This window comes from Phyllobates terribilis, unplaced genomic scaffold, assembly GCF_046119375.1.
Source record: "Phyllobates terribilis strain yellow unplaced genomic scaffold, ASM4611937v1 Scaffold_1__5_contigs__length_1240528914, whole genome shotgun sequence".
Classification (NCBI taxonomy): domain Eukaryota; kingdom Metazoa; phylum Chordata; class Amphibia; order Anura; family Dendrobatidae; genus Phyllobates; species Phyllobates terribilis.
In genome coordinates this window covers 980856958-980876588 of record NW_027362761.1, presented here as the reverse complement: position 1 = coordinate 980876588, position 19631 = coordinate 980856958, and the positions used below count along the sequence as shown (strand labels likewise).

Below are 19631 nucleotides of genomic sequence, written 5' to 3'. Positions count from 1 at the left end.
TAAACATTGGAGAAGTTTTTTTATTTATCCATTGAAAATGAGTTATCTGTGGTATGCCTATACTTCTGTACTGTGGACTTCGTTGAGTGCATTAAAGGGGACTTTAGTTATTTTTTACTACGGGGCTAAGAACTTACAGGCAGGTAGTTGCTGACCAACTGCTTGCCTGCTCTGCCTGGTGATGATGTCTGATGTCTCAGCAGTGACTCTCCTGCTTTATTTCACCTCTCTTCAGCATATCCGCGCCTTCTCTTCCACTCTGCTTTGTCAACGGGGCTTCACTGCCTATGTCTTGCTTATTGACAGCCAGCTCTGCGCAGTTACGCACAAATTGAAAAGCGCTGCACATGAAAAATCTGTTTTTTTTTTTTTTTAAATTGTGAGAGTCTAATGGACAGGTTTGGTCACATGTTCCTCCATCAGCAGCCATCTTGAGAACAGGAACTCTGCAGTTTGTGAAGACGGCAACACTAACAAACACTTGGTTCTTCACAAAGGAGGAGAACCTGTAATAGTATATTAGTTTATGCCACAAAATCAGGTCGCCAACACTTATTTCAAGGGCTTGTCCACTTTACCTTTATTTTAACTAAATTTAGTGGGAAATCTAATTCCGGACGATGTTTTCCTGTCACCTTGTGTATGTAGAGTGGAGACTTGCTGTTCTGACTCGGTGACATTAACACTTTCTGCTACTACTGCGGAGTCGGTGGGACTTTACTGGGATACTACAGTTTCCCCAGATTCTTTTGGATTAGTGCTAAAGTTTAATTAAGTGGCCACCTGTATAAACCCGATCCTTTTTGGTCTGTCCAGTGCTCTGGCAAACAGATGACACATGGATCTAAAATATAGACACGGATGACCATACGAATGAAAATTGTCCTATGGATGAAAATGTGATGATCTGATGCTCATCTAACCCCGGTATTAAGATGAGCTATTCCAAACATTTTGATAGCCTTTTCTGCCTGCCATGTGAAATGTTTATTAATCTAGAAGAGGGACATTTGGCTGGCATTACGTCCTGTAACAAATAATGGTGACCTCTTGGGAACATGGTTGGGTGGTTGCTTTGGTGTATTATCAGGGCACTTCCCAGGACTTGGAGCCTGAACATTGTTTGGCAGGTTATGTTTGCTTGTGTTGAGTAAGAAGGCCTCTGGACTAGTGAATGGTATGTGAAGAATGGAGGAGATAGTGCACATCCAGGATTCCAGAGTGATAAGGGTCCTGAGGTATAGGGCTGTAAAACCTTCACTTATTAAAGGGCAGGAGGTGGTTGTAAAGTGCATATGTACAAGCTACACTCCTGTATAGCTACTAATTATACCTTTTTAATTGACTTTCAGCATCATTGCTCTCACCAGATTAAATAACGTCGCATTAATACCTGTCATTAATTATTATTATTGTGAAGCAATTATAATTTTATGTGAAATCCAAAAACATCTTGTGAAATTACTGAAGGTTAAAAAGTACAAGGTATCATTACAGTCTTCAAACTTGCAGGAGACTCATAGGTACTGGATGATCAAAGTGGTATGTTCAGACCCTTCAAAAAGGATTGCACATGCCACAAAACCATGCAATTTCTTTGTATTTCATGAGAATGTCTGGCAACGCAATGCAGCCTCCATTGTGCAGTTAATACAGCTGACCATAAAATATTAAGTTCCCTTCCCGCGTTTGTGTCTAGAATGGCTCATCAATATTTCAGCTATTGAGTAAAACCTTTGTCATTTTCCATTCTTTGTCTGGTCAAGCTGAGTTCTACTACAATAGACTAGACTAGAAAGTGAGAGTCTGGGATCATGAAGGTTTTGGGGTATATGGCTATCCTGTAGAAGATTACAGCTGCCGAGTAGAAAGAGTCTATAAAACTCTATATATTACTGGTACCTGACATTTATACTATTATACAACTGTTCAGTTACATTAGCTTATCATGAATGGTAACTTATTAACTTTGATCATGCCGAGAAGGAATTTTTAGCATCTGCCTTATAAGGTTTTTGCCTTTCTCAGGATCAACATGTTGCGCTGTAGGTTGAACTTGATCGACCTGTGACTGACTAGTGCGGCTATTGATGCTGCTGGAGCCGCTGTGGGCGCTGTTGCCAGTGCCAATGCTGCAGCTGCTGATGCTGCCATGGGTGCTGGTGCCGGTTCCACTGTGGGTGCTGTTGCCAATGTTGCAGATGCTGATGCCACCATGGGTGCTGGTGCCAGTCCCACTGTGGGTGCTGTTACAGGTTCCAGTGTTGCAGCTGCCTTTACTGCCAGTGGCGCCGCTACTGCTGGCGATGGTGCCGCTACTGCTGCTACCATGTGAAGTATGTGACCACACTTTGTTATCGAAGACTAGTACTTTGGTCCATGATGTCTTTTTACATTCTCATTTTAAATTATTGAACAATGTTTTCCCTCTGTTTGATGACATCAATTTAAAGCACACCGGTAAAAGCCTGGCCTCTTAATAAACAAAGTAGATGTTCTATTTAAAAGTCTGCGGCAGAGCATAATGGGTGATAATGTGCCCAGTTGGCAGTAACATTTTGAGTTGTAAATTTCTATATATCTATATATTTTTTGTTGTTGTTTTAGGAAAGCTGGGGTGGTAACACTTCTAAAACAAAGGATGTTGTGACCCTCATTGTAATGGCCTGTGAGGAATGGTTTGAGATTTTTGGATATGAAATCTTGGAACATGCTGTATGTTTATTGCAAACAACTTAAAGGGAACCTGTCTTGTCTTTCCCACCCCCACCTCTGCCGTGTTTGAGGTATTTGTGCTGGATTCACACATACTCAGACCATGAAGCCTGGACGGGCCATATACAGGTGCATCTCACTAAATTAGAATATCATCAAAAATTTATTTCAGTTATTCAATACAAAAAGTGAAACTCATATATTATATAGAGTCATTACAAACAGTGTTTATTTCTGTTAATGTTGATGATTATGGCTTACAACCAATGAAAACACAAGTCATTATCTCAGTAAATTAGAATAATTAACAAAAAACACCTGCAAAGGCTTCCTTTTTGGTGATATTCTAATTTAGTGAGCTGCACCTGTATTTCCTGGCCTGATCTTGAGCTCATCGTAGGTATATGTTAGGCAGTCACATTTGGATGAGGAGATCCTCGGGCGGACCGAGTAGAGGGATTTGTCCGTCTGGCCATGCATAAAATTTCACTTAGGCCCAAGTCAGGACAGTATAATTCGGGTTAGTTCAATATTTTTCTATAATTGTATGCGCCTACCCAATTTATAGATCTGCTCTACCATCTTGGGGCTCATTGTATTTGTATAACATTTTAACTCTTCAGTGAAAAATGGGCAGTGTTCATTAATTGTGTGGCTACTAGTCATGATATCTTGTGTTATGACATTGCTGTTGATATGAGCTGCAGAATACCAGCATGGGTCCCACGGGTTCTGATAAACTGGCTATTTCTTGTAGGCAAAATACAAGCAACATCATCATTATTAATGCTAGTAATTCCGGCCCGTACCGATGGAGGTTTTCTTGACATTCAGTACTCCTACTACAGTCTTTACATTCTAAGGTCCATAGGTCGGCTGAAAGTATAATGACCTCTGTACCTTGAGTCTGTGCCAGACATTCCAGCCATTTCATTGCCTGAGTAAAGGTGCTTCCTGAAATTATTTTTATGAATTGCTAATGTAACACCCCTCCTGAATTATTCATGTGACCCAGGATCTTGTACCTGTTACTCGTTATGTCCAAACATTGTGGATGAATGCAGTTCTGTTCATAGATCTGTGTGTTCCTACATGTCCTTTCTCCATTCTATCTATGGCTGAATTATATAATTCACAAAGTCCTAAAATCAGCCTTACTGAAAAAAACGATGTTCACATTTTTTAGTACTGAATGCATACTGGAAAAAACATTGAATCTGTATTAAGTGAAGCAAGCCTTAGAGTATTTCCATACATATTGTGTTTTTTTTTCTGTGGTGGGTGTTATTACTTAAAGTTAAGCAAACTGAGTTTGTCACAAGGGCAAAATAGTCGGCAGGTGATTACAAGTAACATGTCTCGTAGATTGTGAGCCCTCGCAGGCAGGGTCCTCGCTCCTCCTGTACCAGTCGCTGTCACATTGTGTTCAAGATTATTGTTATTGTAATTGTTCTTGTATTATACCCCTTTTTGACATGTAAAGCGCCATGGAATAAATGGCGCTATAATAATAAATAATAATAATAATAATGTTGACTGTCAGGACTGTGAAGCTGAGTGGAATCCTAACTCTGTATATATTTCCCCCTGTTCGGATACAACCCGTAAGGGTATGTGCCCACGATGCTGAAATGAAGCAGAAAATTTCTGCATGGTCTTGGCAGTCAAAAACGCTTACGGATTTTACACTCGTTTTTGCAGCGTTTTTACATGCGGATTTGACTTGCGTTTTTCAAATGCATTGAGACCTCAAATCCGCATGCAGAAACGACCAAATAATGGACATGCTGCGGATTTTTCCGCAAGGAAAATCCGCTGCGGAAAATTCTGCAGCATGGGCACAGAACATGCAGATTATCATTGGGGATCATGGGGCACGGATTACCAAGCGTTTTGCAAGCATTTACGCTGCGGAAAATCCACATCAAAAACGCTTGAATAACGCATAGTGGGTACACAGCCTTACACTCAATCCCTAGTTGTGTACATGGCCTGGGCAACCTCTTTAATGAACACAAAAGGTTTGCTTCACACATCTATTTTTATGACCGTACACTGACCCATAGAGTTTAATAGAACCTTTCACACATCTGTTTTTTTTTTTGTTTTGTTTTTTTGAAGTCTGAGTTTCCGTTTTATTAGGCTATATTTTTGTGTCCATTAGTAATTTCTGATCCTTTTTTTATGGTAATATTGGGAATGGAAAGGTCTTAAAATATCTTCTGTTTGACTTCAATCTAGCTATAATCCATTTTATTTTTTTTAGGTAGAGCAAAAAATGAAGCCTGCAAAATTTTTTTTTTGTCCTGCCAAAAAACTGATAGTAACTGGATCCATAACTATCAAGTCTTTGGGAAATTGATCTTAATGGATGGTCATCTATGAACAGATACGTGTTTTAGCACTTTCCATGTCCAAAACACTAGAGGAGTTAAAAAACAACCCTAGTAAAATCGGATCTTTTATAATCCGATAAAAACACTTGTAAGCGGAAACCAAATGTGTCCTTTTTTTTTTTATCTATGGGGATTCGTAAAAAACGGATGAAAAAATGAAGAGGTTTATTGTTCCACTGATCAATTGCTAAGTGTCAATGGGTGAAAAAAGTTCAGACAGTTTTACGTTCTTTAGTTTTTAAGCTCAGTTGGGGAAAAATGGTCTGTTTTTGATGGATGTAAAAAATGAAAACTGATATGTGATTAAGCCTAATGGAGAGAACTTGCAGTAAGCGTGGGTTCATTAGGGTTATGAATTGGACAGTCTTAACAGCTACTATCCCTGTATTACTCAACAAAAGAAGTTTGTATGATCCGTTTTTTTCTCTGATATAAGGGGTGTCAAAGGCGTCTAACATATTTCTCCTACCCACAAAATAAAACATGATGCCCGTTATACCAAGCATGTTAATTGATCAGGTGGAAAACGGTCACTGACTATGGTCTATACTCCCTGTATGCACATCCCTACGAGAAGATCATGCACATACGACTGAAGTCTATTGTGTCATTTGACAATCGGACTGCTGTAGATTGTGTAATGCAGTCAGGACTGAAAATGTCAGCAGCAAATATTATTACTATTCTAATTATGCTGAAGAAATGTCATGATGATACCATAAAGCTGACGTTATGGTATATGCTTCACAGCAATTACTTCAATAAATTTAGCAGGAAGAAGTATGAAGAATTGTTAAGAGCGAGAAGGCTGTAAAGGATTTATGTCAGACTGGTCTGACATATCTGTTTGCATTTTGTCATGGTTTCTCCCCGTGTCAGCGGGCGTACAGTACATTCGGCATACTTGTAATACAGTACATAGTTGTGAGTCAGTATCTGTGAGAATAAGAATAGTATACACTCTGCTACAGGGCCATTCTCTCTCTATCTCTGCATTCCTGTAATCTTCCCAGTGTAAAATTGGCACACACCTGCCCCCTTTCCTTGTTCACACATTGATAGTTGTCACCAAAAATATACTATGGTAAAAGGTAACTAACTATATGTGATAGTTGAAAAATGGTTTTATAGACTGAACACCATTGTTCCGGTATCACTAAATGTAGTTGTACAGAACCCTTGTGTATTCGTTCCACTTTGTATATTGGAAAATAGAATTTATAGGGTTAATAAAATAAAATGTAATCCATTTGTGGTCAGAAGGCTCAAAAAGTCATAGTAATTGGGAATATTTGCATTACTTTTTATGAATTTATTTTTTTATGATTGGAGTTATTTTGCCCAAAATCCAGTTTCTCAATCCTCCTAGCAAACAGCTGATTTTTGTGTGGGCTAAGTACCAATTGGCTACCAGTTTACCCTGCCGTGGACACTGCTGGGGAAATGTGGTATTGTATATAATATGTAATACTTAGAAGTCTACTTATGCCAATTTGGCACTTTCTATAAGGAAAGGAGAAACTTTACTTCTTTGATTCTGTTAGAGGCATCTCACCCAGCCAGATCCGATGCCCTGCGCTGCACTGATAAGTGTCAAGTACCCCAAAAAACGTGTCTGCAAATGGAGTTTCTGGTTTGACTTCTAATCCTAAATCGTGTGGCAAGGCTCTTATAATGGGTCAATATTAGTTTGATACTTGAGGATTGGCATGCTCAAAGCCACGTATTTAAACTTTAGTGAAAGTTAGTGTTATGTTTTCTATTCTATACAATTCTCCTACGGTTTTATGTTTTTGGAGTACGGAAGTAACGCAAATCACCCAAAGGTAGCCCATGTCAACATTGGGAGAACACACAAACTCAATATTGATATTGCCTTTAGTCATTTGTGAATAGTCGAGGCAATAGTTGCTACATCCCACACTTCCAGACAGTCTAGAAAGCTTAGAATCTGGAGCAGCATCTTGATCTTGTCGGGTCTTTGCTTAAAACAAATCCTCGCTTCTAATAACATTTAGGGTTGCTTGTGAACTCATTATTTTTGGGATTCACGACAGATTTGACATGCATTCCATCACCGGGCCTTCTGTATTCTGAGCACTCCCCGGCACAAAGAGCTGCAATAAGAATGAACTTGTTTTCCTGACCTGACACTTGCAATTCTTCATGAAGATTTATAGTGCAAATTATGTCTGCTTCATTTTATGTACATGCTGCTGCTCTGTCAATAATTTAGATGAAATGTAAGACTTTTCTTAATGTATGTGTCAAGTTGTGAATTTACTATAAAATAGAAATTCAATCTACAATAGTTGGAGGTTAAAATATACAATGAAACGTGCACCTTGTCTGTATTTCACCTAGTGGTCCATTAAGTGTCCAATACATACTGATCTATAAGTCTTTATATGTAATCATGTAATGCCATTATGTCCCATTCTCAGATCTAGAGCTCACCCCCCTGTCCCAATCTAGTTTGCCTATCCTGACTTCTCGACTTACCAGTTATGGCTTAGGAAGCCGATGGGTATAACTGTTGGCAGTAACATTGAGGATACCCAGACAAGGACATGCATGTTTTGTGGTATCTCATTCATCCATTTCTTTTATTAATTTTAACATTGTGTTTTTTTTTGTTTTTTTTTTGCACAGGTTAACAAAGCCGCTGTCATTTGCTGACTGTGTTGGTAATGAGCTTCCATGGGGATGGGAATCTGGCTATGATCCACAAATTGGAGTATACTATATTAATCATGTTAATCGTAAGTAACTTTTCTTTTTCAAGTTTTACTTTTAAGATGTAAAACTAGTCTTTTGTCTGCTTTCGCTTGTTAGTATTTCTATTATCACAGATGATCCAGAACTTCATGCAGTTCTACTGATCTGTATCCACGTCACCATAGGACCCTTTGGTTCTCTGTCTAGTTAAGCTGAATCTCAGGAGGTCTGAGTATTGCTGCCATAATAACAGAGCGTAGAGTAATGACATTATTATTATTATTTTTTTTTTTTTAACTCTGTAAAGCTCACCGTGCACATGAGAAAACTGTCAACTGAGTTTGTTACGTACTTGTTTGGCAGACCGCTATCTGTCCCACCTCTCCATGAGCACTTTGCGCAGACGAATGTTTCAATGGGGAAAGCGGAAAAAGCCGCTATCGTGTTAAAATTCCAAGTGCGTAATCCTTCAGACTCTCTCCTAGCAGGTAATGTTGGGGAGAGAGGAGTCCCTCTTTCCCATCAGATGATCCATTGGTCCTGCTAAAATCAACATGTTCAGCCTACTTTTTTCTAATGTGTATGGCGTCCTTAAAGTCTAGGGCCACACAATTTTTCACAAAAAAGCTTTTGTGATGAATTTATTAGTGGGTATCTGTTGCATAACGAATCGAACTATGTGTAGTGCTTTCCATTATTAACAAAGCTACACGCAAATGTAAATAACACATTAAAGGGAAACTGTCAGTCAATTGAAGCTTCCCATAGCTCTGGCAACATGAATCACACCCTGGCTGTGCAATTGCAGCTAGGTATGTTTTTTTCTCTGAAGCGTTCTGGAAAACATAGTTTAAAGATCCAGCCAGGCATAAACTTCTTGCATTTCATAGGTTAGACACACATCCTCTATCTATGGGAGAACTACAACGAAAGATAAATATAATCTGGTTTGAAAGAGGAGTCTATCATAAGCGTAACTCGATTTGCAAATTTGAAAAGATATGGATTCCTTGTTTGGAAACTCCAGGGCTGCCCACAAATCTTCTAATTAGAGATAGCATTGTTAATATTCTATCTTTTAAAGGGAATCTCTGACCCCCTGGCACTTAACTAACTTCTAATAAGGGCATACAGGTGATAGAAACGTAAATCTTATACATACCTGTATGCCTCATATTAAAGGTCTTGTTGCTGTTAAATGTCTTTTAATTCCTACAAGTTTCTGATGTGTTCCCGTTCCAGGGCCTGGAAGAGGTCCCGTCTCTTGTGTGAATTATAATGTTTCCCCCCTCCCCTGCACGTCACAGTGCCCTGTGATGTGCAGTTGCAGCGGCCAAGTCCCACGCCTGTGCACTTCACCTTTTACGCAAGGTGCACTTCTTCCCCCATCTATGTTCATTGTAGAGCAGGGATCTTGTGCTCAGGTGCCAACGAGTCACTCTGACTTCCCGGCGCCTGCGCACAGGATTCCTGCAGTACAATGAACATAGACGGCAGGAAGAAGGAAGAAGTGCGCGGGCTTTGGCCATGGCACTGTGATGTGAAGGGTAGGGGGGGACACATTGTAATTAATTCAGTAGATGGGGATTTCTTCCAGGTGCCGTGCCCGCAAGCATCAGAAACTTGATTGAATAAAAAGACATTTCACAGCAACAAGACCTCTAATGTGAGGCATACAGGTACAGTTGAAACCAGAAGTTTACATTTACTCTATAAAAAGACACACATATGCATGTTTTTCTCAATATCTGACATGAAATCAGAATAAACCTTTCCCTTTTTAGGTCAATTAGGATTATCATCATTTTTAATATTTCCCTAATGCCAGAGAATGTTTTAAGGCATTTTTATTACTTACTGAAAAGTAAAAAGTTTACATACATTTCATTAGTATTTGGTATCATTGCGTGAACATATAATTCCTTTAAAACAATAATCTTTTATTTCACTACTTAAAAAATACACTAAAAAATCCCATGTGTTCAAATATTGTGTTATCTTAATAGAAGACAATACAACTCCCAAAGGAATATGATGGCCTTAAATAGCCCTGATACGCCACTATTCAAATCCTGCTTAACGTAGGGGTTGGCACCCTATTGTTGCGTCTTTGGCGTCCCCACTCGACGGTGGCTGTCCCTATCTATCCCTGCCCACCTTTCCTCTCCTCTCCATCGTTTTTTTGGTTGGGTTTCTCCGTCCTGAACGGTGATTTTAGTATGCATCGTCCTGTGTGTTGCCATCCTCGTTTTTTTCCACTTTATCTGTGGTTGCTCTATTACGGTTCTATATGGAAGAAATGCTTCGAGCGAATCATTGTGCAGAAAGGTACTTATCCTCCGGACTTTCTTTATATGTATATCAGAAAACGCTTATTTTAGTGTTATACATATCTTAACTAACATAAACCCCTCCCCCCCTCCTTTTTTTCTTCCTACATATATTCCAGGACCCATTCCTATTAAGTTGCGCATTAACTTATGGCTATAATATATTAGAATATCTTTTATCTGTAGGAGCTAAAACCTACAGTACTTATGGCTCTCTATTATGTGACCACAGGATTTGAATAGTGGTGAATAGTGGCGTATCAGGGCTATTTAAGGCCATAATATTCCTTTGGGAGATGTATTGTCTTCTATTAAGATAACACAATATTTGAATACATGGGATTTTTTGGTGTATTTTTTAAGTAATGAAATAAGATTATTGTTTTAGAGGAATTATATGTTCATGTTATAGCAATTTCTTCAAATATATTGTATATTTTTTCAATTTGGTACCATTGCCCTTAAACTGAATGACTTGGGTCAAACGTTTGGGATATACTTCCACAAGCTTCTCACCATAGTTGGTCGGAATTTGAGCCCATTCCTCCTGACAAAACTAGTGTAACTGATCCAGATTTGTAGGTCGCCTTGCTCACACCAGCCTTTTAGCTTTGCCCATACATTTTCAATAGGATTGAGATCAGGGCTTTGTGATGGCCACTCCAAAACATTGACTTTGCTATCCTTAAGCCACTTTGTTACCATTTTGGCAGTATGCTTCGGGTCATTGTCCATTTGGAAGACCCATTTACACCCAATCTTTACCTTCCTGACTGATGTCTTGAGATGTTGCTTCAGTATTGCCACATAATCTTCTTTTCTCATGATGCCATCTATTTTGTGAAGTGCACCAGTCCCTCCTGCAGCAAAACAAGCCCACAACATGATGCTGCCACCCACGTGTTTCACAGTTGGGATGATGGTTTTAGGCTTCCAAGATTCTACCTTTTTCCTCCAAACATGACGGTGGTCATTATGTTCAAAAATTGCAATTTTAGTTTCATCAGATCACAGGACATGTATCCAAAAATTAATGTATTTGTTCCTGTGTGCATTTGCAAACAGTAATCTGGCTTTTTTAGGTTTCTTTTAGAGTAATGGCTTCTTCCTGGTAGAGTGGCCTTTCAGCCCATGTTGATACAGTACTCCTTTCACTGTGGTTATTGACATAATTTTACCAGCTTCCGCCATCATCTTCACAAGGTATTTTGCTTTTGTCTTTGTTTTGATATGCACATGTCAGACCAAAGCACATACATCTCTGCCACACAGAACTCGCCTCCTTCCTGAGCAGTATGATGGTGTTATGTTCTGCTACCAAAGCTAAGGAAAGAGAGGAGATCTGTCCCTACTATAAGACTCAGCTGAATCCCTACGATGTAACAGGGAACCTGATCCTGCGATCAGACCTGCTAAAGTCCTAATCTAGTCTGTACGGAGACCTATAGATGTGAGGAGGGAATCCCTACAAGTACTAAGGACTGGGAGGAATATGGGACACCTCCTAACAGAAATAGTAGCAGACAGACGAACAAACAAAATAGATAGAACATAGAGGTCCGTAGACCAAGCAAACTAACAGAGTTAGATACAGAGCACAGGCTAGCTAGAAAGTAGATATACAATGGAGTCCAGCAAAGCCAGAAGGGCGGAGCAGGATTAAATAGGCCAACAAGGTCATGTGACCAGCAAAGGAAAAAAAACCTAACAGCAAGGTTCTAACAGTACCCCCCCTTCTAAGAGGATCCTCCGGATCCCCTAGGACCAGGCTTATCAGGAAATCTCCTGTGAAACGCTCTGATAAGTCTGGACGCGGAAACATCATCTGACCTCACCCAAGAGTTATCCTCGGGTCCGAAACCTTTCCAGGCCACAAGATACTGCAAACTACCTCTATACCGTCTAGAGTCAAGGATGCGAGAAATTTCATATTCCCCGTCCTCCACCACCGGAGGAACAGAGGCAGAGGCGTCACCATCCGACACAACAGCTTTTTTTAACAGAGAGACATGAAAGACCGGATTAATTCTCCAGGAGGTAGGAACCTCCAACCTAACAGCAGATTGGTTGACAACCTGAAGCACCTTAAAGGGCCCTACAAACTTGGGACCCAATTTCTTAGAAGGAATCCTCAACCGCAGATTCCTAGAGGACAAACAAACCATGTCACCAACAGCGAACAAAACCTCCTAACAGAAATAGTAGCAGACAGACGAACAAACAAAATAGATAGAACATAGAGGTCCGTAGACCAAGCAAACTAACAGAGTTAGATACAGAGCACAGGCTAGCTAGAAAGTAGATATACAATGGAGTCCAGCAAAGCCAGAAGGGCGGAGCAGGATTAAATAGGCCAACAAGGTCATGTGACCAGCAAAGGAAAAAAAACCTAACAGCAAGGTTCTAACAGATGGCTGGACATTCCCATCTTGTTTGTACTTGCATATAATTGTTTGTACAGATGAACAAGGCACCTTGAAGTATCTTGAAATTGTACCCAAGGATGAGCCAGACTTGTGCAAGTCCACAATTCTCTTCCTGATATCTTGTCTGATTTCCTTAGACTTTCCCCTGATGCTGCACAAAGAAGCAGTGTTTCAGGTGTGCATTAAAATACATCCATAGGCGTGTCTCTAATTAACTCAGATGTTGCCACAAACTATCAGAAACTTCCAAACACACGACATCATCATATGGGCAGTCCAGAATTGTTTAAAGGCATAGTAATCTTAGTGTATGTAAACTTTTGACTTTGCAGTAAGTAATAAAAATGCCTTAAAACATTCTCTCTCTCTCTCATTATTCTGGCATTTGGCAAATATTAAAAATTATGGTAATCCTAATTGACCTAAAACAGGAAAGGTTTATTCTGATTTTATGTCAGATATTGAGAAAAACACTCCTATGTGTCTTTTTATATAGTGTATGTAAACTTCTGGTTTCAACTGTAGGTATAGATTTACATTTCTATCACCTGCATGCCCATATTGGAGTTCAGATAAGTGCCAGGGGGTGACAGATTCCCTTTGTTGTTCCTCTTTTTTTTTCCCCCTCCTTCTCCACCCTTTGACGAATTTTATACTCTGTTATTCTAGACCTGCTCTGAAAATGAAAATGGTCCTCTCTGGAATGTTTGGATTTGAGTTTAGGGTGGCTTAGGGAATTGAAGTCGTGATACTTTTGTCTATGTTTTATACTATGGAATTGTGTCATTCATGTTATTTGAAAGATGGAAAATCTGTATTTTTGAGTTTTTCAATAAAAATAATGTGATTTAAAAAAAATAATAATTCCAGCCAGGGACTGTAGAGAGATATCAGGCTAGTCTGTTTCTGCTCCCAGCTGGCTTCTCCCCTCACAGCTCTAGTTGATTGACAGCTCTACTCCATGAGTGACATGGAGAGACTTGTCAACCACCTAGTGAGTTGCAGGGAAAAGCCAGCCAGGGTCCATGCTTGACTAGTCTCATCTCTGCCTATGGTCCCCTTCCAGATCTTTAAACTATGTTTTCTCTGAAATGCTGGGGTGTTTCAGATACAAAAAAAAAAAAAACACGCCTGGCTGCAATGGTGTAGCCTACGTATGAATCGGGCTGCCTGCAGTTTGGGCGGCATGAGTCAAGTGACAGGTTCCCTTCAATGTGTGCTGCTCTAATACAAATGCAAATCTGGTCTGCTGTACTCGACTAGTTAAAGTATCAGCTATATGTCTATGTTCCCCCCCTGCCAATATCTGAACTGTGTGCAATGTGTATGGTCATGGTTTTATACAGGGACAAGCTAATTGTGCGTTTGTGATAACTTACAGAGAAGTCAAACTGTTAAAACTTTTGTTTTGAAATAAGTAAGATTCACGTAAAACACGTGTAATTAGCATATAGCGCTGTGCATTAGCATGAAATGTCAGGAAGGTCACACTGCATAGAAACACATTGAATACATGGCATAATAGTCGAGAAATCTAAAATGATCATTAGCATCTCTGTGGATTTATGCATTTCAGTCACTTTATAGTTCAACCCCAGTAACCTATTAATTAATCACTTTATAAGTAAATGCTTAATTGATGTTTTTTGTGGAAGCCGTCCCCCATGGTTAATCATGTTTCATATAATGAGAGTGACTAAAATTGCCTGTAAACAAGTGTTCTTGCACTAATGGCACGAACCCCATATTGCATAACATGTATTACTTGCGGAGGCTGGCAGGAGACCGAAAAGTTATCAAGGGTTTAATTGATTTTTTTTTATGCAGGAATTTATTAGTGTTTAAAGTGAGCACGTAACACAAACAAGTTGGCATCGTTGGATGTGATGCTGCACAGATCCCTGGCATCATAATTTGCTTTAGATAAACTCATTGTGATGGTTTACACTGAGCTACAGAGTCCTAACAAGCCCTTTCTAATGGTATCTCTTTTAGTGCGATACTGTGGCATTGTGCTGTTACGCTTATTTTTTTTCTTTTTCCATGTGATGAAAGTATCCTTGTGTGAATTAAAGTGAAGATTCGCTTTTCAAGATTCTTTAAAGTGAAGGTTCCCTTTGATCATTTTCTGACATGTCATTAATACATGTCAGAAGATGTAATGGGTGTAGGTCTGCACACTAGGACTGCTTAAAGTCTTGACTTCAATCGGAAAACTGATGACAGACCTGGAGATCCAAAGGTCTTTGAGTAAAAAGTGATTGGGCATGGCAACTGGAGGAGCATTGCGGACACTTATTACTAACTATTTTGGAGGTCCATTTGCTTTGTCTTCCTTTTGAACATCTTGCCTGTTGTGCTTTTAAAGTGAATCTGTCACCCAGTTTTTGTTACCACATCTGCAAGCCGCATGATGTAGGGGCAGACATTCTTATTCCAGCAATATATCACTTACTGGCCTTTTGATAAAATCCCTGTTTCATCTGCTGTAGATGTATTTATTTATTTTACTCACTGATACAGCGCCATTAATTCCACAGCGCTTACAGACATTATGAGCACTGTCCCCATTGGGGCTCACAATGTAAATTCCCTATCAGGATGTCTTTGGAGTGTGGGAGGAAACCGGAGAACCCGGAGGAAACCCACGCAAACATGGGGAGAACATACAAACTCCTTGTAGATGATGATCTTGGTGGGAGTTGAACCCAGAACCCCAGCGCCGCAATGCTGCAGTTCTAACCACTGAGCCACCATGCTGTTCTCTGAAAGCTGAGCTCTGTATAACCCCGCCCACACCACTGATTGGCAGGTTTCTTTGTACACTGTGCATAGGCAGAAATCTGCCAGTCATTGGTGGGGAGGGGTTATAAGGAGCTCACGAAAATGGAGGACTACATGGCTGCACATTTTCTATTTCTCTAGAGATAATCTTCTGATGAAAAAAGTGATTTTATCAAAACTACAGCAAGCAGCCCAGTCGGTGACACACATCTAGAATCAGTGTCTCTGTCTTTGCATTATGCTGTTCTCAGATTCCATGGCAAAAGCCTAGTGATAGATTCGTTTTAAGGAAACAATTCCATTGTTTGTTTCTTTTGTCCAATTTTTTGTCCATCAAAACTGTGGGGGTGCCATCCATCAGATATTGATTGTGCCTATTAAAGTTCTGGTAAATTCCTTTAACGCAACATGAAATGATTAAAGGAGCCATCCTGTATGAAATCATACATTTTAATGTATGTAAATTACAATAAATGTTGCAAATTTATATACTTTATTAAGGTGTCCCAATCTATGTACATGAGTGTTAGTCCATCTATAGGTTGTGTTCAGCACAGGAGGGCATTTTCAGTGCTGTTTGTGAATGGGGCTGGCTGGCTCATTTCATCAGTCGCAACAGAGAAGGGGGCTGGCTAGTCTACATGACTGATGATCATGGTAGTTGTGTGCAGTTAGTACTGGTAACCATAGACCTTCACATCCCTTTTAAAGGAATCTGTCCTAATGTCCCACCCCAATCTGTTTACATCGTCATGTTGCTCTCTGAAAACTAATGTCTTGCATACCTTTTAATTATGCAATCTGCTGCTTGCTTACAGGAAAATTACTATTTTAATTCATTTGCAAATGATGCTTAAGTGGGCATGTCAAAGCACGTACCAAGCCTGGTCCTCACTGTTTCTATCCCCTCCTCTAGCGCCACCTTCCTCTGCTGTGTAGTCAAGCCAGGGAGCTGTCAGTCAAGTAGGTGAAAATGTGGCTTAGCGGGAATAGACCTGGAGTGACTAAGGCATGAGAAGTGCTTCTAGAATCCCAGAGCACTTTAGGTTCATTTGCATATAAATTGAAACAGTTATTTTTTTCAATCAGGGAGCAGGGAGTTATGGAAGAGATCATCTTTCAGAGGGCAACATAACCAAAGAAGCAGTGTGTTTTTTTTTGTTATATTTAGTGTATGTATTTATATAATTTATTTGATGGAGTGGAGAAAAAATGTCAGACTAAGTTGTGGAATTTTTCAGCTTCCTCCTATCTATGGAACTGCAGGAATGCGATCTCCTGCGGGGTACATGACATCTTTATCACAAGTTGATTTAGTGCATTCTGCATAATGCAGATAACTTGACATATGATGTGTTGTATGTGTTCATTCTCTTCTGGGCTCTGGAGCCTTATCCAGAGACTGCCATTGAATTTTTGCCTGTTTAACTTTCCGTACTAAGCAATGAGAGCAAAAAACATGTAAAAGAATTAGATTTATTGTTATGTTCACTTGTATAAACTCCAACATTTTTCACCTCAATTTACAGACCCGATCATGACTGTGAGCCCCATTGGAGCTCACAATCTATCAGTATGGCTTTGGAATGTGGGGAGAAACCCACGCAACCACGGCAAAGCAACAGTGCTAACCACTGAGCAATGGATTACTATTAATCCATACATCGCCAGTAATGCTAGGGTTAAGGGGGTTGTCCAAACTACTTAAATGTGTAAAATCGCAAAGTACTTGTAAAAACAAGCAACGTTGCAACTAAATTCTTAACCATTCTCTCCATTATCAAGGATTGCAGGATTTTAAATGTTAGTGTACAGCTCGTTGCCTTGATTACTGACCACCTCTGCAGCGTATCAGACGTGCGCTGTTTTCTGTACAACCCTGCACTGATCCGCTGGCCTGAACTGTCACTGTTTCGTAGCGCCCCCCAGAGAGCAAGAAATTAATGAACATAGAAATTAGCATTGGAAACATATGGCAGGTAAAAAAAAACAACAAAAAACCTGCCTGTTAGTTCTTAGGTCCATAGTAAAAAATATAAAATAGTCCCGGATAACCCCTTTAACAACGCTCATTCACGATGATCTTGCAGTGAAAATGCAACTTTGGGGCTTCATCAGATGAAAAGCGTAGTGACCTGCAGAATTGTGAATTCAGCTCTGGACTATAATACAGACTTGAGACCTATACAATACAATCTTCGTGATTACATAAATGTACTCAGATGTAAATATGGCTGAGTATATGCTGTTTTGCAATTGATATACAGGAAGACACAATACAATTTGATACTATTGCACTTCTTGTGAAGGGACACTTGTGTTTTGCAGTTACATCTATTCTCAGTCTTGGGCATAGGAAGCTGCTGCGGGAGACGCTTACCTCTACATCGTGTTCTGCAGTTTTGTACTGACTTTTAATCAATGTAGAGGAAGACATTATGGAGATAATGTAAATCTGATTAGCTGCAACACTGATTGAAAAGTTCAAGCCTTTGTGTAGTGGAAGTTGTACAACCTACATATCTAGTATTCCATAAATTCCTCATTGACCTTATCAATAAAATCTTACCTGCAGTTGACCTGTATGACAGAGCCGTGAAAACAGTCTTACCTATATGTTCAGTAATCTGAACATGGAGACAGCAGACCAGCTGGAAGAACATTGTGTACTAATGTATTAGATTTACAGCAGTATTCCCATCTTCAGCATTTGTGGTATAACTACATGTCGTGGGAGAGCAGAGGTATGATCTCCCCTGTGTGCCCCCACACTATAATTACACTTCAGTGTAGAGGCGGGTGAGTACTCTGGATTTTTTGCACTTTACATAATTTCCATCCACTTCTATGGAGAAGTCCATACATAAGCATGAATATGCTAAAAATTATTAAAGATTTATTCCCATCTTGGCAAGTTATCATTTTCCCGCTTGGGCCCCCACTGATCCCAAGAATGCAGCTCTGGAGCGGCCAGTTAGGATGGTACAATGGCTGTGAATTCATGCCTCCCCTCCATTTAATATCTATGGAACTGATGGAGATAGAAATGTCACCTGCAGCATGTGGCCATCTCCAGCAGTCCAATAGTCTTAAGAATGGAGCACTTCAGACAGAGTCCGATGTCTGGATCGGCAGGTTAACATCTATGCTGTGGATAGGTTATTACTTCCAAAGATGGAAGTAACAGAATAACTTGTGAATACCCCTTTGGGCTATGTTGACATGGCATGAGTATGGTGCAGATTTTCCAAGCAGAAAACTGCTGCGTATCACAGTAATAGCAAAGTGGATGAGCATTTACCAAATCTCCTGCACATGCTGCCTAAAAATCTAAAAAAAATTGGCAAGAAAACGTACTTGAAGTTTGGATTTTAAATCCTCAACAAATCCACATATAAAGCATATTGCCTCCATTAGAAAATTATATATAATTTAATTCAGGTTTTTGTCAAATCTAATTTTTATTTATTTTTCAACTTTTGGGCAATTTTGATTATTTACATATCACAATATTTGAAAACAAAATTTGAAGTCTTGCAGTTTTCACAGTGGTCATTGTGGCTTTCTTAAATATAAACTTGGTGTCTTTTCAGGAATAGTTTAGAGGCAGGGTTACAATGGTAACTCCTCTATACCCATCTTGTAACACAGGATCCATTAGTCACAATTGGCAGTCATAACTCCCCTGCTCCCCTTTCCTTCACACAGTGACCTTTGACCCTATCTTTTGTATTGAAGCATTTAATGAGCGTGTGCAGCGTCTGTTCATTGTGGCTAATGTACATGTAAATATCCTGAAACAGGAAAAAAAAAGCCCCAGTGACCACTTTGAAAATTGCAAACCTTCATTGTTTTTTATTTTTAATACAGATTGTGATATGAAGGAAAAAAGAAACATCGGCCAAAAAAATGTAAATACTTTTAACACAAACTGAACTAAACTTTAGGTAACTTTCTGATGATCGCTTTCCTTTAAGCCTAAGTCATACGTACGTGTGTGTCCAAGATGATGGTGAAATCAGAATGATCTTTTGAATTTGAAGATTAGGAATAATGGCTGCCGGTATGTTGGTATATTGTATGCTGGTCATATATATTTGTTGTGTTTTTCTTATGAAACCTAGTCTTGCAAATGCTTTATGAACATCTAGCATATCTTATATACCTTTTTTATTTGTTGTCTTTTTTTCCTTTTGTGTAGATTATCATGTGTCCCATATATATATGTGTAATGTGATGTTTCCACATCCCTGGACTGGCTG

General features: G+C 39.5%; 1 protein-coding gene across 2 annotated transcripts in view; it reads left to right on the top strand.

Moving 5' to 3' along the window:
• WWC2 (WW and C2 domain containing 2) overlaps window positions 1-19631 on the top strand; it is a 213537-nt gene that overhangs the window by 71420 nt on the left and 122486 nt on the right. For both annotated transcript variants that reach the window (XM_073643338.1, XM_073643348.1), the window contains one exon: window positions 7764-7873. In XM_073643338.1, the coding sequence (XP_073499439.1) occupies window positions 7764-7873 (110 nt within the window). Of the gene's footprint in view, window positions 1-7763; window positions 7874-19631 lie in introns of those variants that run through there.